Source organism: Carcharodon carcharias, chromosome 15 (genome assembly GCF_017639515.1).
Source record: "Carcharodon carcharias isolate sCarCar2 chromosome 15, sCarCar2.pri, whole genome shotgun sequence".
Lineage (NCBI taxonomy): Eukaryota > Metazoa > Chordata > Chondrichthyes > Lamniformes > Lamnidae > Carcharodon > Carcharodon carcharias.
Window position 1 is genome coordinate 40917601 of NC_054481.1, and position 23147 is coordinate 40940747.

A 23147-nucleotide genomic window follows, 5' to 3' on the forward strand; every position below is an offset into this window, starting at 1 on the left:
GCCACCTTTTTAGATTATTTTAATTTCCTAAATTGAGAGTGGTTTTAATTTCTAGCCCCTTCCTGATGACCTCTGATTGCAGTTCAAGAGGATGATTACCATACTTGTGAAAATTTTGTTTTGCAAATGAAGCATGTGCGCACTCACTGGTTTGAATTCCTCGATTACTTGTTCACTTGCAGAAGATAAGGCTGAAGGATTTGCAACAATCTTCAGCCAGAAGTGCCAAGAGGATAATCCATCTTGGCTGCCTTTAGAGGTTCCAGCATCACTGACGCCAATCTTCAGCCAGTTCAATTCACTCCGTGTGATATCAAGAAATGGCTGAGGATACTGCAAAGGCTATGGGCCCTGACAATATTCCCGCAGTAGTACTGAAGGCTTGTTCTTCAGAACTGGCTGTGCCCTTAGGCAAGCTGTTCCAGTATAGCGACAAGACTGGTGTCTACCCAGCAACATGGAAAATTGCCCAGGTATGTCCTGTACACAAAAAGCAGGACAAATCCAACCTGACCAGTTACCGCCCGATCAGTCTACTCTTGATCATCAGTAATATGATGGAAGGGGTCATCAACAGTGCTGTTAAGCGGCATTTGCTTATCAATAACCAGCTCACTGACGCTCAGTTTGGGTTGCGCCAGGATGACTTGGCTTCTGACCTCATTACAACCTTGGTTCACACATGGACAAAAGAGCTGAACTCTAGAGGTGAATTGAGAGTGACAGCCCTTGACATCAAGGCAGCATTTCACCAAGTGTGGCATCAAGGGGTCCTAGCAAAACTAGAGTCAATGGGAATTGTGAGGGAAAACTCTCGACCAGTTGGAGTTGTAACTACCACAAAGTAAGATGGTTGTTGGAGGTCAATCATCTCAGTTCAAGAACATCACTGCAGAAGTTCCTCATATTTGTGTCCAAGACCCAATCATCTTCAGCTGAGTCATCAGTGACCTTCCTTCCATCATAAGGACAGAAGTGGGGATGTTCAGCACCATTCACAACTCCTCGGATACTGAAGCAGCTCATGTTCAAATGCAGCAAGCCTTGGACAATATCCAGGCTTGGGCTAACAAGTGACAAGTAATATTTGCACCACATGCACTGCAGCAGTTCAAGAAGGCAGCTCACCGCCACCTTCTGAAGGCAATAATTGCTGGCCCAACCAGCAAAACACATCCTGTGAATGAGTAAAAAAAAACAAGTCCTAGGCACTGACCATCTCCAACAAGAGAGAATCTAACCATCGCTCATTGACATTCAATGGCATTACCATTGCTGAATCCTCCACTATCAACATTCTGGGGCGTTACCATTGACCAGAAACTGAACTAGACTAGCCAGATGGATAGAAAAGTAAGAGGAGGTAGAGAATGACCCAATCCCAAGTCCTATGTCCTGTGTCATATATTCCTATGTTCCCAGAGAAAGGGACCACCTCCGGTGTGACCTATGGTAGTGTTCGTCACTGATATAATTGAAGAATGCAAGGTGGACTGCAGCCCAGCCTGCCCTAGTGAAAAGTGCAAAGTGAACAAGTTTGTCCCTCGCATCTCATTGTCAATTGGAGTTAGAGAGTCTGAAAAGGGGTGTAGACAGGTTAAGTGAGTGGGCAAAAATTTGGCAGGTGGTGTATAATGTGGGAAAATGTGAACTTGTTCACTTTGACAGGAGTAATGGAAAAACAGTGTACTATTAATGGAGAGAGATTGCAGAACTAGGTGATATAGAGGAATCTGGGTGTCCTGGTATATGAATCAGAAAAAGTTAGTATGCAGGTACAGCAAGCAATGAGCAAAGCAAATGGAATGTTGGTATTTATTGCAAGGAGAATGGATTTTACAAGTACGGAAGTTTTTTACTGTAGCTGCACAAGGCATTGGCGAAACCATATCTGGAATACTGTGTACAGTTTTGGTCTCCTTATTTGAAAAAATATATAATTGCATTAGAAACAGTATGTAGAATGCTCACTCGACTCATTCCTGGGATGACGGGCTCGTCTATCAAAAAGGTTGAACAGGTTGGGCCGGTGCCGTAAGAAAAATGAGAGGTGATCCTATTTAAACATATAAGATCCTGAGGGGACTTGACAGGGTGGATACCAGGAGGGTGTTTCCACTTGTAGGGGAGACTCAAACTAGGGGATGCAGTTTAAGAATAAGAGATCTCCCTTTTAAGACTGAGATGAGGAGAATTTTTTTCTTTGACGGTTGTTAGTATGCCAAATTTTCTTCCCCAGAGAGCAGTGGAGGCTGGGTCATTGAATTAATTCAAGGCAAAATTAGACAGATTTTTGATAATCAAGGGTGTCCAGTGTTATGGGGGGCAGACAAGAAACTGGAGTTGAGATCACAACCAGATCAGCCATGGTCTTATTGAATGGCGGAGCAGGCATGAAGGGCCAAATGGCCTACTCCTGTTCCTATGTCCTATATAAATGCTATGGCTACAAGAGCAGGCCAGAGGCTAGAAATCCTGCATTGAGTAACTCGCCTCCTGAGTCCCCAAAGCCCATCCTCCATCTACGAGGCATAACTCAAGAGTGTGATGCAATACTCTCCACTTGCCTGGATAGGTGCAGCTCCAGCAACACTCAAGAAGCTTGGCACCACCCAGGACAAAGCAACCTGCTTGATTGGCACCCCAGGCACAGGAATTCACTCCCTCCACCACTGACAAACAGTGGGAGCCGTGTGTACCATCTACAAGATGTACTGCAGGAACTCACCACGGCTCCTCAGCACCTTCCAAACCCATGACCACTACCAGTTAGAAGGACAAGAGCAGCAGATACATGGGAACACCACCACCTGGAAGTTCCCCTCCAAGCCACTCACCTTCCTGACTTGGATTCCTTCACCGTCGCTGGGTTAAGATCCTGGAACTCCTTCCTTAACAGCACTGTGGGTGTACCTACACCACATGGACTGCAGCGGTTCAAGAAGGCAGCTCACCACCATCTTCTAAAGGGCAATTAGGATGGGCAATAAATGCTGACCCACCCAGTGATGCCCACATCCCATGATGAATAAAAAAACTCCAAACTGCTAGTTTCTCTTATATGTAATCCATTCTCTCGCCATGTATCGTAAAACAGCCTGACAAAATCCTTTTTGAGCCTTACGCAAGAAAAATAGGAAAAGAAATTAGAGTCACAAGAGGCCATTCAGTCCATCACGTCCGTGCCGATTAATTAGGTTGTTTTGTTTCAGGTGTCTGCTCTGGGGCAGTGGGTGTACCCTTGCCTTTGAGTCAGCAGGTCATGAGTACAAGGCCTACTTCAAAGACTTGAGCCCATCACCTAGGTTGCCACTCCATGCAGCACTAAGGGAACACTGCATTGTTGGAGTTGTAGATGAGATGTTAAACCAAAGTACCCTCTGTTTTCTAAGGTGGATGTAAAAGATCCCATGGCACTATTCAAAGAAGAGCAGGAAATGTTCTGATGTGTGCAGGGCAGTGGAGACCTATTACTAGCCGATAGAGCTAGACTTCACACCTTTAGGACAGGCAGAGATCATTGTGGCGGGAAGTGGGTATTGGGGGGGTGAAGAGTTGGAAAGTGATGAATGGAGTATCAAATAGGCATCTATATATGTTCTGGTGTCAAGCCATGCTGTTTATCTCCCATTTAGTGATGACCGCAGCCCAGAGATCTTCAAGACCAGGATTGAAAGTGCCACCCAGATGAAATCTGTGCTTGGAAGCAACGAGAAACCAAATTGCCTGATCATTGATGAAATTGATGGTGCTCCCAATGTGAGTCTATATTCTGAGTAAAATCAGATGATTAAATGTAGTTTTTAGCATCTGCGATGAACACCACAGAGAGATGATATAAATATAAACCAGGAGTCACACCCTCAATTAAAACAGTCCCTGGGAAGAAGATCAGAACATCACACATTTATCTTTCTTAAACCATTTATCTTGTCAAGCGTGGACTAGATTTTTACCAGGACAATTCCAGCACTTATGCTCAACATCATGGATGAATGTAAGCTCCCAATTTGACATCCCCTATCTGCAGGCATAGTTTCCCAAAATAGTCGAGCTTTGCAGTATTTTTATTCTTTTCAGTACAGATATTAAAGTCACCTCTATATGAAAAATTAACAATCTGGTGAGAGTGCTATGAGGTGCCAGTAGTTCTGCTTTGGAAGGGAAAATAAATCCTTCTTGGGCAACCAATTATTTAAGAAAAACTGCAAATACTGGAAATCTGAAGCAGTAATGATATAAAAAGAGAAAAGGTGCATTAATCCTTCAAATAGAAGTGAAAGATAAATGAGCATTTTTGTTGAAACAGTTTGAAAGGGCTAAAAACAGCAGCAAGTCCAATCAGTGAGGCAGTAATGGGTTGAAAGACCTTGCAGTGTGCAATAAAGAAACTGTTAGTGTACGAAATCAACTCTGAGATAGCAGAAAACTTTTAAAAACACGCACATGAAAAAAAACTTGTGAATTCAGCTTGAACTCATCTAAAGCTACTGCCCATATCCTAACTTTCACCAAGTCCTATTCGCCTATCACCCTACAAACTGCAGATCAGGAATTAAAAGCCATTTTACCTTCACCTTGTATAAAGCTAATAAGAGCATTAGCATTAACTTCCTAGAAGATTGACTAAAGACAAACCAAATCAGTGTTGACATGCTGTCTTCAAGACAAACAATGTAAGTTCTGCAATTAGATATTACAATAAGGGAAGAACTGCTCCGTATCAAATTGTTTTTTGTAAAGCGAAATGTTTATGCAACTTTGAAAAAAGTCTAAGAAACCTCCCTTTATTGTCTGCCTCAGGCTTTTGCTGTCTGGTTTTGATGGATTTAAAAATTCTTATCCTTGTGTTCAAATGCCTCCAAGGTCTTGGCTCTCCCTTACTTTGTAACCCCCACCAGCCTTACCAATCTCTGAGATCTTTGAACTCCTCCAATTCTGGCCTCTTGATCTCCCCGATCTTTCAATGCTCCACCATTGGTGGCCATGCCTTGACTGCTAGCCCCTAAGCTGTTAAATTCCCTCCCAAAAACTCCCTGCCTCTCTCTCTTCACTTAAGATGCTTTTTAAAATCTACCTCTATTATTGTATATTTCTTTGACTTGGTGTCAATTTATTTGTTCAATCACACTCCTGTGAAGCACCTTGAATTTTACTCATAGAATTATAGAATGATATAAGCACAAAAGACAGCTATTTGGCCCAACACGCCTATGTTAACTCTTCGAAAGAACTGCCCAATTAGTCCCATAACCCAGCAATTTTTCCGCTTGAAGTATTTAACAAATCCAGTTTTGAAAGTTAGAGTCTGTTTCAGCTGCCCTCAGGCGTTGCATTCCTGATCTTTTGAACTCGCTGCTTAATTTTTTATTTTCTCATGTCGCCTCTGGTTCTTTTGCCAATTACTTTAAATCTATGTTCTCTGGCTACTGACCCGTCTGTCACTGGAAACAGTCTCTCTACTCTATCAAACTCTTTATGATTTTGAGCACCTCCAGCCCCCACTACATTGGGTGGTTAGAGTGTCAGACCATTGGAGTTAGCTTATCACAGCTGAACTTGCTGCTGCCCTCTCTCAGTACTCAGGAGTGGGTCACACAAAATCAGCCCCCTGATATTTCCCAAGATCCCCTGACTACAAAATCTGAAGTTGGACTTGAGTCGTCACATCTCCTTTTTGTTTTTTCTCCTCTTCACTGACAGGCCGCAATAAACACACTCATGAATCTCGTTAATCGCAAAGATGGGAAGGAAAGTGATGTAGCAGCGGGTGGTGGAAAGAAGAAGAAGAAAAAGGAAGGAGGAATTTTACAGAGACCCATCATCTGTATCTGTAATGACCAGTTAGTATTTATGTCAATAATGGAACTCCTGAGCACTGCTTCCTGAAATCATATAACTTAGAGCCTACAATGTGGACCAGCAAACATTTCACTTCTACGGCAACTTTTGCTGTCAAATCATTGGTTGCTGGATTTAAAAGTAACGATATCAGAGGAAACTGAATATATCGAGATGGAATTGTGGTGTGGGTTTGGGGTCCTAGCAAGAGTGTGCAGCTATAGGTTGGTGAGTGTGTGTTTGTGTCATAGATGCAATCAGTGTGTGTGCTTTGTGTATCTATGAACACAGCACCCCTGTTCCCTAATTGTGGCTTAGGTCAGGACTTATTATTATTTCCTACAAATATTTCTAGTGTACTCCAACCTCATATCATTGGCTGAGGGAGTGAGTGAAACTCTCTGTGTGATGCTAGGCTTAGAAGCTCTCCAGTTTGATTCCCCAATTGTGCCATTGGCTAATCTCAGCTAAGAGTAGCAGTACATTTGGTACATTCACCTCAAGACCTCTGAGTCAAGGAATAGTAAAGTTGGCCAGAGTTCCTGCATTTATGGCCCCACCTGTACATTTAGGTGTGTTAGGTGAGGAAAACGTTGACTTTATTGAGATGCCTTTTACACCCAAATAGCTTGCTGACTGTCACCAGTCACACACAATGAATAGCTAGTAGGTGGAGTAAGAGAAGGCTCTGGATCTACACCACAAGAGTCAACACGTCCAGGGGCAATGGCATCGTGCCCATTGTGGCTCAGTGGTAGCATGCTCCTCTGAGTTGGAAGGTTGGAGGTTCAAATCCCACTCTGGAATCACGAAATCTAATCTAGGATGGCAATACAGTGCTGTACTGAGGGGGTACTTCATTGTCAGAAGTGCTGTGTTTTGAATGGTACATTAAATCAAAGCCTTCCCTGCCCTCTTGTAAAAAATCCTATGGCACTATTTTGAAGAAGAGCAGGAGAAGTTTTCCCTTATGTCCTGGCCAAAATTAATCCCTCGACGAACAACATGAAAATAGACTATCTGATTGCATTGCATTGCTGTTTGTGGGAGCTTGCAATACGCAAATTGGCTGCCACGTTTCCTACACTGCAACAATGATTGCATTTCGGAAGTATATCTTTGAAGACACTATATAAATGAAAATCTTTTGTTAATTGTAAGATTAATAAGCAATGTGCTTGCGTTTGGTTTTACCGTGTAATAATGTGTTATAGAAATTAGTTTTCATGTAACTTGGAATGACTGAAGTAGTTCTAACTAGCTCACTTTGCTAACAGGTATGTGCCGTCACTGAGACAACTGAGGCAACAAGCTTTCACGTTAGTCTTCCCTCAGACCCTGCCCTCCAGGCTCGTTCAAAGGCTGCATGAGGTTGGTATCAAGCAGTAAGGTCAAACCAAAGTGCCAGGGCAATTTGAAAACTAGTCAGATACTTGTAGCCAAACACTTGTTTATGATGGGTAAAACACGATGAGTCAAGCACCAGTTATAACAACCTTTTTAAACTTCTGTTTATTTGGCGAGGGGAAGGTATTAATGTAGTTTTGATACTTGTATTATTTACAGAATCACAGAATTGCTACAGCACAGAAGGAGACCATTCAGCCCATCACATTTGAACCGGCTTTCCAAATGAGCAATTCCCTTAGTACCATTCTCCCACCTTCTCCCCGTAACCCTGCACATTCTTTCTTTTCAGATAAGTCTAATTCCCTTCTGAATGCTTTGATTGAACCTACCTCCCCCACACACTCTGTCATTGCATTCCAAACCCTAACCACTTGGTGCATAAAAAAGGTTTTGTGAATACTATTTTTGCTTCTTTTGCCATTACTTTAAATCTGTGCCCTCCCATTCTCGATCCTTTCACATGTGGGAACAGTTTTCCCCGTCTAGTCTGTCCAGATTCCTCATAATTTTGAATATCTCTCAAATCTCCCCTCAGCTGTCTTTTCAAGAAAAACAGCCCAAACTTCTCCCAACTATCTTCATAACTGAAGTTCCTTATCCCTGGAGCCATTCTCCTGAATCTTTTCCACAGTCTGTCCAATGCATTCACATCCTTAAAGTGCGGCAACCAGAACTGGATGCAGTACTCCAGCTGAGGCCGAACTGGTGTCTTATATACAGGCTCAACATAACCTCCTTGTTCTTGTACTCTATGCCCCTATTAATAAAGCCTAGAATACTGTATGCTCTATTAACAGCTCTCTCAACCTGTCCTGCCACCTTCAACAACTTATGCACATATATCCAAGCCACTCTGCTCCTGCATCCTCTTTAGAATTGTGCCCTTTACTTTATATTGCCTCTCCATGTTCCTCCTAGCAAAATGAATCATTTCACATTTCTCTGCAGTGAATTTCATCTGCCACCTGTCTACCCATTCCACCAACTTGTCTATATCCTTTTGAAATTCTAAACTATCCTCCTCACGGTTTACCACGCTTCCAAATTTTGTATCATCCGCAACCTTTGAAATTGTGCCCTGTATACCAAGGTCTATGTCATTAATATATCAGCATAAGCAAGGGTCCCAAAGCTGACCCCTAGGGAACTCCACTTCCTGCAGCCTGCAAAACATCCATTAACCACTACTCTGTTTCCTGTCACCTAGCCAATTTTGTATCCATGTTGCTACTCTCCCTTTGATACCATGAGCTATAGCTTTGCTCACAAGCCTGTCTCAAATGCCTTTTGGAAATTTATGTACACATCAACAGCATTGTCCTCATCGTCCCTCTCTGTTACCACATCAAAAAACATGTTTAACAAGTTAGTTAAACATGATTTTCCATTAAGAAGTCCATGCTGGCTTTTCTTAATTAACTTTCGTTTGACCACATGATTACTAATTTTGCTCCGTATAATTGTTTCTATAGTTTCCCCCCCAACTGGAGTTAAACTAACTGGCCTGCAGTTGCTGGACTTATCTTTACATCCTTTTTTGAACACGAGTATAATGTTTGCAGTTCTCCAGTCCTCTGGCACCACCCCTAAGTGCAAGGGAGAGTGAAGAATTTTGGCAGGGCCTCTGCAATTTCCATTTTTACTTACCTCTAACCTTGGATACATCTCATCCGGTCCTGATGCTTTATCAACTTTTTAAGTACAGTCTATCCAATACCACCACTTTTATCAGTTTTAAACCCTTCAACTATCTGAATTACCCATTCTTTTGCCATGGCCCAGGTAGCATCATCTTCCTTGGTAAAGACACATGCAAAGTGTTAATTTAATACCTCAGCTATGCCCTCTGCCTCAATGCGTAAATCCCATTTTTGGTACCTAATCGGACCCTATTCTTTTATCTCATTTTCACTATTTAAGAAGATTTTGGGATTCCCTTTTAACTTGGCTACTAGTCTCTTTTCATACTCCCTATTTGTTTCTGTTATTTGCTTTTCAGCCTCCCTTCAGAACTTTTCTATATTTAGCCTGGTTCTCTAATGTACTTTGTACCTGACGTCTACCATAAGTACACTTTTTCTTCTTTATCTTAATTTCTATCTCTTTGTCATCCAGGGAGCTCTGGCTTTGTTTGTCCTACCTTTCCCTTTCAAGGGAATATACCTTGACTGTACCAGAACTACCCCTTCTTTGAAGGTAGCCCATTGGTCAGCTACTGTTTGTCATGCCAATCTTTGACTCCAATTAATTCAGCCCAGATCTGTTTTTACCCTGTTGAAGTTGGCTTTCCCCCAGTTAATTATTCTTACTCTGGATTTTTCTTTGACCTTTTCCATTGTCAGTCTAAACCTTTTGGAACAATATTCACTGTTCTCTAAATGTTCTCCTACTGATACTTGATCCACTTGGTCCACTTCATTCCCAAGAACCGGGTCCAGCAGTGCTTCTCTCATTGGACTGGAAACATACTGTTGTAGAAAATTTTCCTGAACACACAAGGAACTCTTGCCCCCTCTGCCCTTTACACTACTATTATCCAAATGTATGTTCAGCTAAGTGAAGTACCCCATTGTAGCTAGTCTATAATTTTTGCACCTCTCTGTAATTTCATTGCATATTTGTTCCTGTACATTCTCCCCACTAGCTGGTGGCTTATAGACTACACTGAGCAATGTAAATGCACCTTTTTTGTTCTTTAGCTCTCACCAGATAGATTCTGTCCTTCGCTCCTCTGGAGCATCCTCTTTCTCCAGCACTGCAATGCTCTCCTTAAAAATACTGCCACCTCATCCCCTTTTCTTCCTTTTCTATCTTTCCTGAATACCTTTTATCCAGGAATATTTAACATCCAATCCTGCCCACCTTTGAGCCAGGTTTCTATCATAGCCACAACATCATATTTCTACAATGCAATCGGCATCTGCAACTCACCAATCTTATTTACCACACTCCGTGCATTCACGTAATCAGTAACCTGTATTGTAATCGTAATTATGCAATCAGGAACCCTGATTTAGATCTTATTACTTTTTCGTTTACTCTGGCCCCACTTTACTATCCCTTATTCTAGTGCTATCTATCTCTCCCAGTATTCTGTACATCTAGGTATTCCTCTTGATATTATTCCTGGTTGCCACATCTCTGCTATGTTAGTTTAAACCCTCCCTAAAAGGAAGGAACTCAGTCCAGGCTCTATTTAGGCGCAAACTGCCCAGTCTATACAAGCCCCATCTCCCTCCAGAGCCAGCCCCAATGTCCCAGGAAGCTAATACACTTCCCACCTGTCCCATCTTTCCAGCCACACATTCATCTGTTTTATCCTACTTTTTCTATACTCACTTGCAAGTGGTAGTGGGGATAATCGGGAGGTTACTACTTTAGAGGTCCTGCTTGCTGATTTTCTACCTAGCTCCCTGAATTCTGACTACAGGACTGCATCACTCTTTCTGCCATGTCTTTTGTACCAATGTGGACTGTGAATACTGGCTGTTCACCCTTCACTCTTTCCCCCCTCAGGGTGCTTTGCAATTGCTCAGTGACATCCTTGACCCTGGCACTAAGGGGGCAGTGCACCATCCTGGATTCATGTTTGCGGTCGCAGAAATACCTGTCTGTTCCCCTAACTATTGAATCACCTATCACTATTGCTTTTCCACTTTTCCTTGTACCCCCTGTACAGTTGAGCCACCTGAGACGCCATGGACTTGGACTCTGGCTGCATTCCCCAGATGCACCATCACTCTCATCAGTATTCTGAACTGATTACTGGTTGTAAAGTGGGATGCACTCAGGGGACTCCTGCAATACCTGCTGTTTCTACTTGACTGGTGGACACCCGTTCCTTCTCTCTCTGCACATTCTTAAGCTGCAGGGTGACCAGTCTATAATCATGCTATCCACGGGGTAAAATGCAGTGAATAGCTCAATCTCACTATGTCCTTGTTATTGAATGCTTGTCTTTCACCTGTGCTTACTCTGAGGGTGGCAATGCTATAAACAATCTTTCTCCACTGATTTCTGTTCTCTGCTGCCATCCATGTGTGTCCCGTAGAGAGTCCAGTCCATGTTCTGATATCCATCTGTGCCATCTTGGGTCTTCCTTGTGCACATTTTCCAGGTGCTTTGCCTTGCATTACCTCTTTTTCCAAACACTCCTCCTGTTTGCATCACGTGTCCAAAATCTGAGCTTCCTTGATATCACTGCCTCAAACAAGTTTCTCTTAACACCAGCTTTCTTGAGCACCCACTCTTTTGTCCCATGACACACGCAATATCTGCCTGAGTCCTTTCATTTCAAATACTCTTATTTGAGCCTCATCACTCTTCTTGATGGTCCAGCTTCCACAGCCATACATTGTCACTGACCACACAAGGACTTTCAGAAGACAGATTTTCTTTGTAATCGAGATGCTGTGGCTTTTCCATACTCTTTTAAGTGAGTTCACAATGTCATGACCTTGTTAAGTCTAACCCTAATTTCATTGGTAGACTCTGCGTGTTCTGTGATGAGTGACCCAAGATAGCGGAAGGTATCAACCTGTTCAAGCTAAACTCCATCAATCAGAATCTCTCAGGTGTTTGCATCACCCCCATCACCTTTGTCTTGTCAACATTGATCAGCAGACTGTATTTCTGGTTAACTTGATCAAGACAATCTACCAACTCCTGTAGCTCCCCCGCTGAGTTAGCGAGCAGAGTAATGTCGTCATATTCAAGATTCGAAACTCACTGCCCACCAATCAGTATCGCACCTTTTTATCCCTCAGGTGTCTCTCTCATAACTATTTCTGCTGGGATGTTGAATAAATATGATGAGAGAACACCCTGTCTAACACTCTTTTTGATTCCGAACCATTCTGGGAGAGTGTCAGCAACTCTGACCCTAGCTCATTGCTTACGATAAGCCTTGGCTAGCAAGTCCATTGAATGTGGTGGGTACCCAAAGTCTAACCATTGTGAACCAGACCAAATCAAATGCCTTCTCAAAATAAATGAAGCACATGTATATTGGCTGCTATTGTTCTTGGACTTTGCATACTATGGCTCTAAGATTAGTGACTTGATCTCTGGTTCCTCTTCCACATCAAAACCCAGCTTGCTCATCAGCAATCTCACTGTCCTTTTCTGGATCCTTTCCAGGATGACCATGAGCAAGATTTCATTAGCGCGGGAGATCAAAGCAGTTCTGTAATTTATGCACTGTTTCAGGTCACCTTTCTTCAGAAGAGGTATAGAAGTTGAATCAGTCCAGACTTGTGGCTAATTGCCACACATATTCTATGCATCCTGTACATTACCAATTCTCCTTCCATCTTAAGTAATTCTGCCGTTATATCGCCTGGGCCCACTGGTTTGTGGGTGAGGTACATGGGCCATGCAAAACTAGTTTTCCTCTATGTCTAACCATCCTATGCCTTGTCTAGGAATAGGTAATGTTAACACAGAGTACCAGAATTGGGTAACTGTCCCATTCCCTGGTGCTAACATCCCTCAGCTGGACCTGCGTGAGAATATATAACATGCACTCCACTGGTAGAATATACGGAGCTTTGGCCTTGAATTCTGGCTCTTACCTGTTGGTTTATGGGGTTAACACCATCCCAAACTACTTGGGGTAGATCTAAGACTTTGTTTTCCATCTCTCCCCATTATTACTTTGTTTGTCCCCAGTGGAAATAGGGATAGATGGTAAAGGTGGCGCCTGTGTGTGTGCCTGATCTATTGGGAATTATTTTGATTTTGTTGGTGGAGGCTCAGTTTTTATTTAAGGATATCTGTAATTCTGTCTTTCCCTCTTTCCCTCCATCCACACTCACTTAGATCACCAATAAAACAGGGTTGAAGGCAGACATGGGAATTCTTCTGAGTCTATGTGAGAAAGCAGAGAATGATATCCGCTCATGTGTGAACACTCTACAGGTAAGCTGGTGGACTGACTTTTCTTTGTGTACTCGTATTACGTGGCAGAAAAGCCATTCACTTCGACTGATTGTTGCTAGGTTGGATCGTTCTGGCAATGTATTCCTGTTAAATGTTGCCACTGCTACTAATGAATATTAAGCCAGTGACTTTTGCTGTCTTGGGTTGGTGCTGAGTTAGCCGGAGTATTAGTGGAACACTATTATTTCCCCTAATAGGGTATATTTACCTCTATTGATTAATGCCAGTGGGGAAAATAACAAGCCTTATTACAAAGCACATTTCCTCAATTGTTTTTTCTCCTGCTTGCTAATGTAAAAAATTAGGCTCCATACCCCCGTCTTGGGAGCGTAAGAGATCAATTTAGACACCACTGTTTCTTAATGTAGTGTGTGTGTGTCTGTGTACAAGAGCATGGAAGTGTGTGCCCATGCATGTACATGTCATCCTATGCATGTGTTCAAGGGTATTACGTGGGAGAGGGCCAAGCTGAATTGATTATTCCATTGATTATCACTCTCCAGGTTTTGGAGAAAATTCTGGAAGGCCCATATGTAGCATGAGGCAGGGTTTATAAAGCTCCCTTCCCATCTTTTAAAAATTTTGTGGATCTGCTGAAACACAATGCAACAATTTTTTTTAAGAATGGTGTTTGTCACATTAAAAACTAGCACAAGTAAGATCTTACCATTAAAAAATGAGGTGGGTCGACATATGCAATATGCATCTAAACTTCAGGCTCACTTCTTAATATTAAAAATTCCTGTGGCTGCCCATACCATGCATGGCTAATACTCCTGGGACCTGGAAATGTGAGGCTCTGATGGTGGCAGCAGTGGGCAGTTTGATCAGCTGCGTATGGCATGCTCAACTATAAACAGCTGCCATGCCAAGCAGCAGTCAGGTTGAACAGCAAAAGGTAAAGTCAGTCAAACAATCATTGACACTCTGATTATTTCTTAACTCATTACCCCACAGAGCAGTTAGCAACCCAACAGCTCTGTTTACTTGATTTAAGAATTTAAAAATTCTTTCATGGAGCGTGGGCATCGCTGGCTAGGCCAGCATTTATTACCCATCCCTAATTGCCTTTGAGAAGGTGGTGGTAAGCTGCCTTCTTGAACTGCTGCAGTCCCTGTGGTGTAGGTATACCCACTATGCTGTTAGGAAGGGAGTTCCAGGATTTTGACCCAGTGAGGGGATGGCGATATAGTCCCAAGTCATGGTGGTACATGGCCTGGAGAGAAACTTGCAGCTGGTGTGTTCCCATGCATCTTTTGCCCTTGTCCTTTGACGTGGTAGAGGTCGCATGTTTGGAAGGTGCTGAGAGTTTCTGCAGTGCATCTTTTAGATGTTTTGGGGCCTCTCCTGCTCCAACATCAGTGGCAGCAACGGCAACACATCGGCCTAACCCGTATCAGTGCACTGAATTAAACTCCTTTTTTAACCTACTTCAAAAAAAAAGAAATATATGGCCTATTTCAGTTCTCATTCTTAGCAATAAATGGGGCACCACTGACATCGGTAGTGATCACACTCCCTTCTCTTTTTGTTTGCCCTGCTCACAGAATGGAATTTTAAAAAGATTTTATTCCTGGAAGATGCTGATTTTCCAAGCACTTTTTGCTGATCCCTCAGGGGCTGCAGACCCCCAGTTAAGATCCCCTGCTGTGATGGGCACAGGCTGGGGCTGTATTACAGTATACTCTTTACTGGCTGCAACACCCCTGTCAAACATCAATCATTGACCATTTGAGAGGTCCCACAGGCCCTTGGAGAAAGGTGAAAATAAAAATGACTCTTTTTCAGTTGGGTTAATCTAGTTCCTTCCCTGTGTGGCTCTATACAATCTGAGCCATGTCAGCTGAATGATTTGATTATCAGGTAGGATCAACAAAGAATTTATTTTGATCCATTTGATTTCATCGGAATACCAGCATGTGATGTCTTCTGATTTTAAACCATTTAGGGTTTCTTAAATGAATCCTGTTTTGTTGCATGAAGCCCTGATTTTGAATGATTGCTGAAACTAGATCTCTACAGTGTCTTTCTTTCACCTCCATTTATGACTGGATGTTTCCCTAATTCCTGAATGATGCCATTTGCACAAGCAGCAAAGACTGTGGGATTCGTTCACTATTTGATTATGAAATGGTGGCTGTGTCGACCTTCAGGACCATTACAGTGTTAGAAGCTCTTAGATAATGAGAGGAAGCACTTTCCATTGATCCCTGCACATCAAATTAATAATTAAAAGGACAGATGTTAAGTGCTGAACATAAATCCTATTACTGAGCATCGAGAGACCAATGCCAGGCACTTTGCGGAAAGATTGTGACTCCATAAGTGGGCAATCTATAAATTGTGGGTCAGACCAGGAAAGGGGAGAAATTTCCAATACCTTTCAGTCATGTCTAGCTGTGGAACCTGGGTCTCTGTAATTGTAAATTCCAAGCCCCCCACTGATCCACCCCAAATCATTTTAGGTTGATTTTCTTTTCAATGTGTAGCTGTCGAGTTGTCGGACTGTTGTGATATTGGTGGAAACAATGTTTATACATGTTTAATGTAGTAAACAATTTCAAGGTGCTAAGCATGCGTGTCCTCGGGACAGGAATTTAACACCGAACCACTTAATTAGGACAGGCGATCTGAAACTCGGTCAAAGAAGTAGAATTTACGGAGCACCTTAAAGGAGGAGTGAGTGGTAGAAAGGGTTAGCGAGGAAATTCCAAACCTTAGAGCCTAGACCAGTGGTCAGAGCCACATAACAGATCTTTAGCCTATCATTTACAACTCTCAATCTTTTCCAGTTGGATTACGATGTAAAAAAAAGCCTTAAAAAAATTAAGTAAAGAAAAAAGAAACATGCTTTTATTGCAGAGATAAAAGGTAATCGTTATACTGCACTTTAAGGTTTGAAATGATTATTTTAATAAACCTGTTTGAGTTACACCATGGTCATAGATAATGTCTGATTCAAGGAACAGGTTTTATGGTTGCAACCATTATTTCTAATATTGCTGACATGATAAATTATTCTGAATATACTATTAGAAGTTATATTTTTAATCATTAGCTGAAAAAATTGTCTTAAGTTCTACGCATCTTAAGTTAAAGTTTGTTTTAAAGATGATTTTCCTGGCAAAATCATCATTTTTTAAAAATCAAAAAATGAGAGTTCAGAATTAGGTATATTTTAATATGACTTTTTCTACTGATACTCATTCAATACATGTATCTTATATTTGCAAAATATGCATTCTACCAGAGATACTTGGCAATTTGTTAAGTACTTGGTTTAGAAACACGGAATTTTCATCTTGCAGCTCCCAATAATTTTATTTTAGATTTTTTTTAAAGGCTGTTCAGATAAAAGTTTGCTGATGGGTACCGCCTCCGCCCCCCCCAAGCCCAGACAGCTGAAAGCCTGGCCGATAATGTTGGAGCAATGAAAACCGGCAAGTGCACAAGAGACCAGATTTGGAGAAGCACCGATATCTGAGGGTTGTAGGGCAAGAGAACTTTACAGAGATGTGGAGGGGCGAGGGCCAGTGAGGATTTGAAATCAAGAACGAGAATTTTTAAATCCTGGCATTGCCAGGCCAGGGGGCCATGTAGGTCGATGAGCACCTGAGGCATTCTGTGAAGGGAGGTTTCTTACATTTAGACTTTTTTTAAAATTGCGTAAACATTTTGCTCTCAGAAATAATTGGATATGGAGCAGCTCTTTCCTTGCTGTGCTATCTACTTGCAGAGCTTATAATTTGTCTTGAAGACAGCACGTCATCTGTGGTTTGGTTTGTCTTTATTCCTTCACTCTGGGAAGTTGCAGCTGGTGCTCTGACCAGCGGTGTGCAAAACAAAAGTAATATGGTTTTAGTTCTTGATCTTGTATAATAACCCCCACCTAAAATTGAAATTAATTTAGTTAACTTTATTGATAAAGCAATATGTTGTGAAGTTAAGTGTTTGCACAGATTAACTTCCATTTCTGATTTAGCTCCAAATCATAGAAGTCCATGGCACAAAAAGAGAACTTTGGACCTGCCATGTCAGTGCTACCCTTTGCAAAGTTAACCCCAATATCCCATTGTCACCTTGTATCTATCTCTGTTGCAGCAAACCTCTGCATAAAGAAACTTCTCATATCCTCTCTCCCTACACTTAATAACAATTTTAAATTGTTGACTGCCTCATCATTGACTCTTCAACCAGAAAAAGCATAATTTTAAAAACAGCTGTTAAATCATTTCATATTCTCTGCTTCGTTGAAATTAATTCCGTTGTCTGAAGCCAACGCTACAGTTTTCCATTCCTCATATTGTGCTGGTGAATCCACACTATAGTCTGATTTACTGCCCATTCTATAATGAGGTGCACAAACCTGCTATACTCTACTATGACCTAGAAAGGGTGCTTAGTTGTTGCCGTTTCTTCCACTGATCTCTTGCATTCACACAGTGCCTTGTCACACTGAAACATTGCAAAGCATTTCACACATCAGTGCAGTGAATATAATGTGTCTAAACACAGTAGTCATTTCGAGAAAGTAACAACCTACATACAGCCATGAGATAATGGTGCACTGAATTTTTTTGGCATGTAGGTTGAGTGATGAATGTTGGCATATTCTTGGTCTCCTTAATTGCATCACTGTTTGGGGGATCTTGCTCTCTTTGATTCAGCTGTCCTGTTTCCTACATTACAATAGTGACTAAATACTTAATTGTCCAGAATGCCCAGAGCTTGGTGAAGGCACTATCGAAATGCAAGTTATTTTCTTTCTTTCAAGTGCTGCGGTGAAATCTTTGGATTTCTCAACCAACAGGAGAGAAAAACATACTTGACCTCATCCTCACCAACCCATCTGTCCAGTGGTAGGAGTGATTACAGCACAATCCTTGTAGAGATGAAGTCCTGCCTTCACATTGAGGATGCCCTCCATTGTGTTGTGTGGCACCACCAACATGCTAACTGGGATAGATTTTGAACAGATCTAGTCACTCAAGACTGGGTATCCATGAGGCACTGTGGGCCATCAGCAGCAGCAGAATTGCACTTAACCGCAATCTGTAACCTCATGGCCTGGCATATTCCCCACTCTACCATTACCACCAAGCCAGGGGATCAACCCTGTTCAATGAAGCACCAGGCATACCTAAAAATGAGATCAATCCGGTGAAGCTACAACACAGGACTACTTGCATGCCAAACAACATAAGCAGCAAGTGATGAACAGAGCTAAACAATCCCACAACATATCAGATCCAAGCTCTGCAATCCTGTCACATCCAGTATGAATGATGGTGGACAATTAAATGACTCACTATAGGAGGAGGCACCACAAATCTGCCCACCTTCAATGACAGGGGAGCCCAGCACATCAGTGCAAAAAGATAAGGCTGAAGTATTTGCAGCCATCTTCAACCAGAAATGCCGAGTGGATGATCATCTCAGCCTCCTCTGGAGGTCCCCAGCATCATAGATACCAGTACAAAAACAGAATTACCTGGAAAAACTCAGCAGGTCTGGCAGCATCGGCGGTGAAGAAAAGAGTTGACGTTTCGAGTCCTCATGACCCTTCAACAGAACTAGGGAGAGAAATGGAAAGCAATGAAGGTGAGCAAGGCAAAAGCGAGATACGGAAATCTTGTCGCAGAGACGAACAAAACTTCTTCAAGGAAGACATTTCTTGAAGAGCAGTGGCAGTCAATACCAGTCTTCAGCCAATTCGATTCATTCCATGTGATATTAAGAAACGGCTGAAGGCACTGGATACTGCAAAGGCTGTTGGCCCTGACAATATTCCGGCAAGAGTACTTTAGACTTGTGCTCCAGATCTTGCTGCACCCTGAGCCAAGCTGTTTCAGTTCAGCTACAACACTGGTATCTACCCAGCTATGTGGAAAATTGCCTAGGTATGTCCTGTTCACAAAAAGCAGGGCAAATCTAACCCAGCCAATTACTGCCCCATCAGTCTACTCTCCATCATCAGTAAAGTGATGGAAGGGATTATCAACAGTGCTATCAAGTAGCACTTGCTTTGCAATAACCTGCTTACTGATGCTCAGTTTGAGTTCCACCAGGGTCACTCAGCTCCTGACTTCATTAAAGCCTTGGTTCAAACATGGACAAAAGAGTTGAACTCCCGAGGTAAGGTGAGAATGACTGCCCTTATCATCAAGGCAGCATTTGACTGAGTATGGCATCAAGGAGCCCTAGCAAAACTGGAGTCAATGGAAATCAGAGGGAAAACTCTTTGCTGTTTGGAGTAATACCTAGCACAAAGGAAGGTGGTTGTGGTTGTGGAGGACAATCATCTAAGTTCCAGGACATCACTGCAGGAGTCTCTCAGGATAGTGTCCTCGGCCCAACCACCTTCAGTTGCTTTACCAATGATCTTGCTTTCATCATTAAGTCAGAAGTGGGGATGTTCGCTGATGATTGCATAATGTTTAGCGCCATTTGCGATGCCTCAGATACTGAAGCAGTCCATGTCCAAATGCAGCAAGACCTGGACAATATGCAGGGTTGGGCTGATAAATGGCCAGTAACTTTCATGCTGCACAAGTGCCAGGCAATGGCCATCTCCAACAAGAGAGAATCTAACCATCGCCCCTTGACATGCAACGGCATTACCATTGCTGAATCCGCCACTATCAACATTCTGGGGGGTCACCATTGACCAGAAACTGAACTGGACTAGCCATATAAACACTGGCTACAAAAACAGGTCAGTGGCTCGGAATCCTGCAGCAAGTACTCACTTCCTGACTGCTCAAAGTCTGTCCACCATCTGCAAGGCACAGATCAGGAGTGTGATAGAATACTCTCCACTTGCCTGTTTGAATGCAGCTCCAATGACACTCTAAGCTCGGCACCATCCAGGACAAAGCAACCTGCTTGATTGGCACCCCATCCACAAACATTCACTCCCTCCACCACTGACACACACTGACAGCAGTGGGTACCATCTACAAGATGCACTGCAGGAATTCACTAAGGCTTTTTAGACAGCATTTCCCAAACCCACAACCGCTACCATCTAGAAGGACAAGGGCAGCAGACAGATGGGAAATTCATCTCCAAGCCACTCCCCATCCTGAATTGGAAATATATCACCCTTCACTGTCGCTGGGTCAAAACCCTGGAACTCCCTCCCTAACAGCACTGTGGGTGTACTCACACCACATGGACTGCAATGGTTCAAAAAGGTGGTTCAGCACCACCTTCTCAAGGGCAATTAGGTGTGGGCAATAAATGCTGGCCTAGCCAGCGGTGCCCACATTCCATGAATGAATTTATAAAAAAATCTTTGCACATCATATCTGTAGATATTTTCTGCAAAGTTGAAATCTCTGTCACTGATGTCTGCCTTCAATGCTTGAATTGCTGAATTGCATTTTTAGTTCCTCCATGGAAGAGGGAAGAAGGAATTGAGCATGAAGATGATTCTGACGACAAAGATAGGCCTCAAGGACCAAAACAAAAGCCTGTTCTCCGTCTGGCAAGAGATTTTTCAACTCCCGAAGGTTCAAAGGTAACAGAAAAGCTTCCAGCACAGAGCACAATTTGCATTGTTGTTACTAACTGTTGCCAGTAAATCTGCTGTGGTAGTGAGGTGAGTGGATTGGAGATGAATGTACTCTTAATTTTCTGCTTTCAGAAAGCAGGTCGGCCAGGGCCGCTGTTTGCCGGATGAATTACAGATGATCAATAACCAGGACTCCTTGAATGCCATTGTGAAGACCCCACTCAGTGCAGTAGCACAGAGATTTAATCATATTCTTCATCTCGCCACCTCAGCAGGAGATCATGAAAAGATCACCCAGGTGAGTAACTGTTCACGCATTTATAGCATTTTTTTTACTGAATGCAAATTAACTTTAGAGACTCTTGGGTCAACCTAACCTCAGTCTCCAAAAAAAGTAACTTTGGACAAAATGAATTGCCTTGTGTGTATGTGTTGTGTGTGCATTTTGTGCATGTATGTATGGCCACAACCATGCGGTATCTTGGTTCATCAATCTGTCTCACTTCTAGTCATGCTAACTGTTATTGGGCCTGAAATGGTGTTTGGTGGGTGGGTGGGGGGGGGGGGGGGGGGGGGTGCACAGAATTAAACCTTGGCCTGTCACATGTTGTTTGTCAGAATTGGTCAGAAATTCTTTCTAACACTAACAATCCACCTTCAACCCATACTGCAGGGCTTGTTCGACAATTTCTTGCTTATGAAGTTCAAGGATCCCACTTTCAGCGGAGTCTGCCTGGCACTGGAGTGGTTGGAGTTCACGGATATCCTGAACGAGAGGGTGATGAGCGTGCAGAACTTCCAACTGATGCGGTACCTGCCCTTCCTTCCAGTTGCCTTTCACATGCTCTTTGCAGCATCCAACGTTCCAAGGATTTCCTATCCAAACAGCCACTATGAGGTAAGAAAGACTCTTGTGTGCATAAGAACAAGGGATGGGAGTAGACTGGCCCATCAAGCCTACTCCGCTATTCAGTATGAACATGTCTGAACTTCGACTTCAACTCCACTTTCTTATCTGCTTCCCATATCCCTTGATTCACTGAGACCCCAAAAATTGACTACCTTAGCCTTAAGTATTCAATGATGGAGCATCCTCTGAGGTAGCAAACTCAACTTGTGTACTGTAAGGCAGCAATTTAGAGACTCCTTCTTAGACCTAGGCTAAAGACTTCTTTCTGTCTCCACAGATGCTGCTAGATCTGCTGACTTTTTTCCAGCATTTTCTGTTTTTGTTCCAGAAAAGCACTTATAAAATCAAAAGGCATAAATTTTTACATAGAGGAACTGGTTCTTCTCTGGAAATGCTTTTTCCTTAAACAACCCCTTTTCTTAAAATAAAATTGTTAATTTTGCCCTTCTTGGCTGCCAGAGGTCAAAGATTCCAAATTGAACTCATTATCAACTACCTAGCCATAGAACACTGAGCAGAGCCTTGTGTCTGTTAGTCTGAGTTTCTTTTGTCCATGCAAAAATATTTCCTGAGCAAGAGAGCAAACAAATAGGCCAGAGGTCAGCTGGGTTAACGAGGAAGCCATTGTTACCTGACTGACAGCCCTGCTGGGACTTGCTCCATACATTCTTTGAGCTGAGTGTTGGAAGCTGTTCTGTACACTCGCTTGTTTGAACATTTCTTGGCAAAGAGGGAATCACTTCCACTGAACAAATGTTATTTCAAAAGAGGACATTCATGGTATGAGAGCATGTATAACAAACTAATGAGGAGAATGGCTAGTGTGGCAAAAACCTACTTGCAGTCCTTTATTAATGGGTAAAACGTTTTAGAGAGTGCATTCCTCTACTGTAAAATATATTTCTGAAATATGGAGGTCTTTGGTCTGGTTCTCCAAAAATAAAAGTAAAATACTGCACATGTTGGAAATCTGAAACAAAAACAGAAAATGCTGGAAAAACTCAGAACTCTGAAGAAGTCATACGGACTCAACATTAACTCTGTTCTTCTCTCCACAGATGCTGCTAGACCTGCTGAGTTTTTCCAGCATTTTCTGTTTTTGTCTCCAAAAATAAAGCCTTGCTTAATGGACTGGGTGGCTATTCTAGCTTTTGTAATAAAATCTGTACCGAACCCTCTCCCATTAAGTGCCTAGTGTTTCTGCCACAGACCGTTTGAAAAATGGCGCCAGTCTCTGTTCATCGTTTTCTATGGAAAGGTGCAGTTTGCTTTATTTCTTTTTAGTTATCGTTTTCTTTCTGCTTGAACAGGCACAGACTAAGATTGCTCATGTGCACAACTTGTTGACATCCATGATGGGTGAAATCAGCCCAGTGATCCGCAGCCGAATCACTCTGCAAGCGCTCATATCGGAGACCCTCTGCCTTCTACTTGACATCCTCTCTCCAAAACTGCGACCGGTGAGTCACCAGACATGGTGTGGGTTTTCAGGCACCCTTTGAGTGCGGCAGGAACTTAACTTTCGCATAG

General features: G+C 42.6%; 1 protein-coding gene across 2 annotated transcripts in view; it reads left to right on the forward strand.

The window, feature by feature from the left end:
- Positions 1-23147, forward strand: part of chtf18 (CTF18, chromosome transmission fidelity factor 18 homolog (S. cerevisiae)) — a 101125-nt gene that overhangs the window by 24541 nt on the left and 53437 nt on the right. For both annotated transcript variants that reach the window (XM_041207446.1, XM_041207447.1), the window contains exons 10-17: positions 3636-3759; positions 5704-5843; positions 7119-7212; positions 13072-13170; positions 20583-20713; positions 20840-21005; positions 21381-21605; positions 22928-23077. In XM_041207446.1, the coding sequence (XP_041063380.1) occupies positions 3636-3759; positions 5704-5843; positions 7119-7212; positions 13072-13170; positions 20583-20713; positions 20840-21005; positions 21381-21605; positions 22928-23077 (1129 nt within the window). The remainder of the gene's footprint in view (positions 1-3635; positions 3760-5703; positions 5844-7118; positions 7213-13071; positions 13171-20582; positions 20714-20839; positions 21006-21380; positions 21606-22927; positions 23078-23147) is intronic.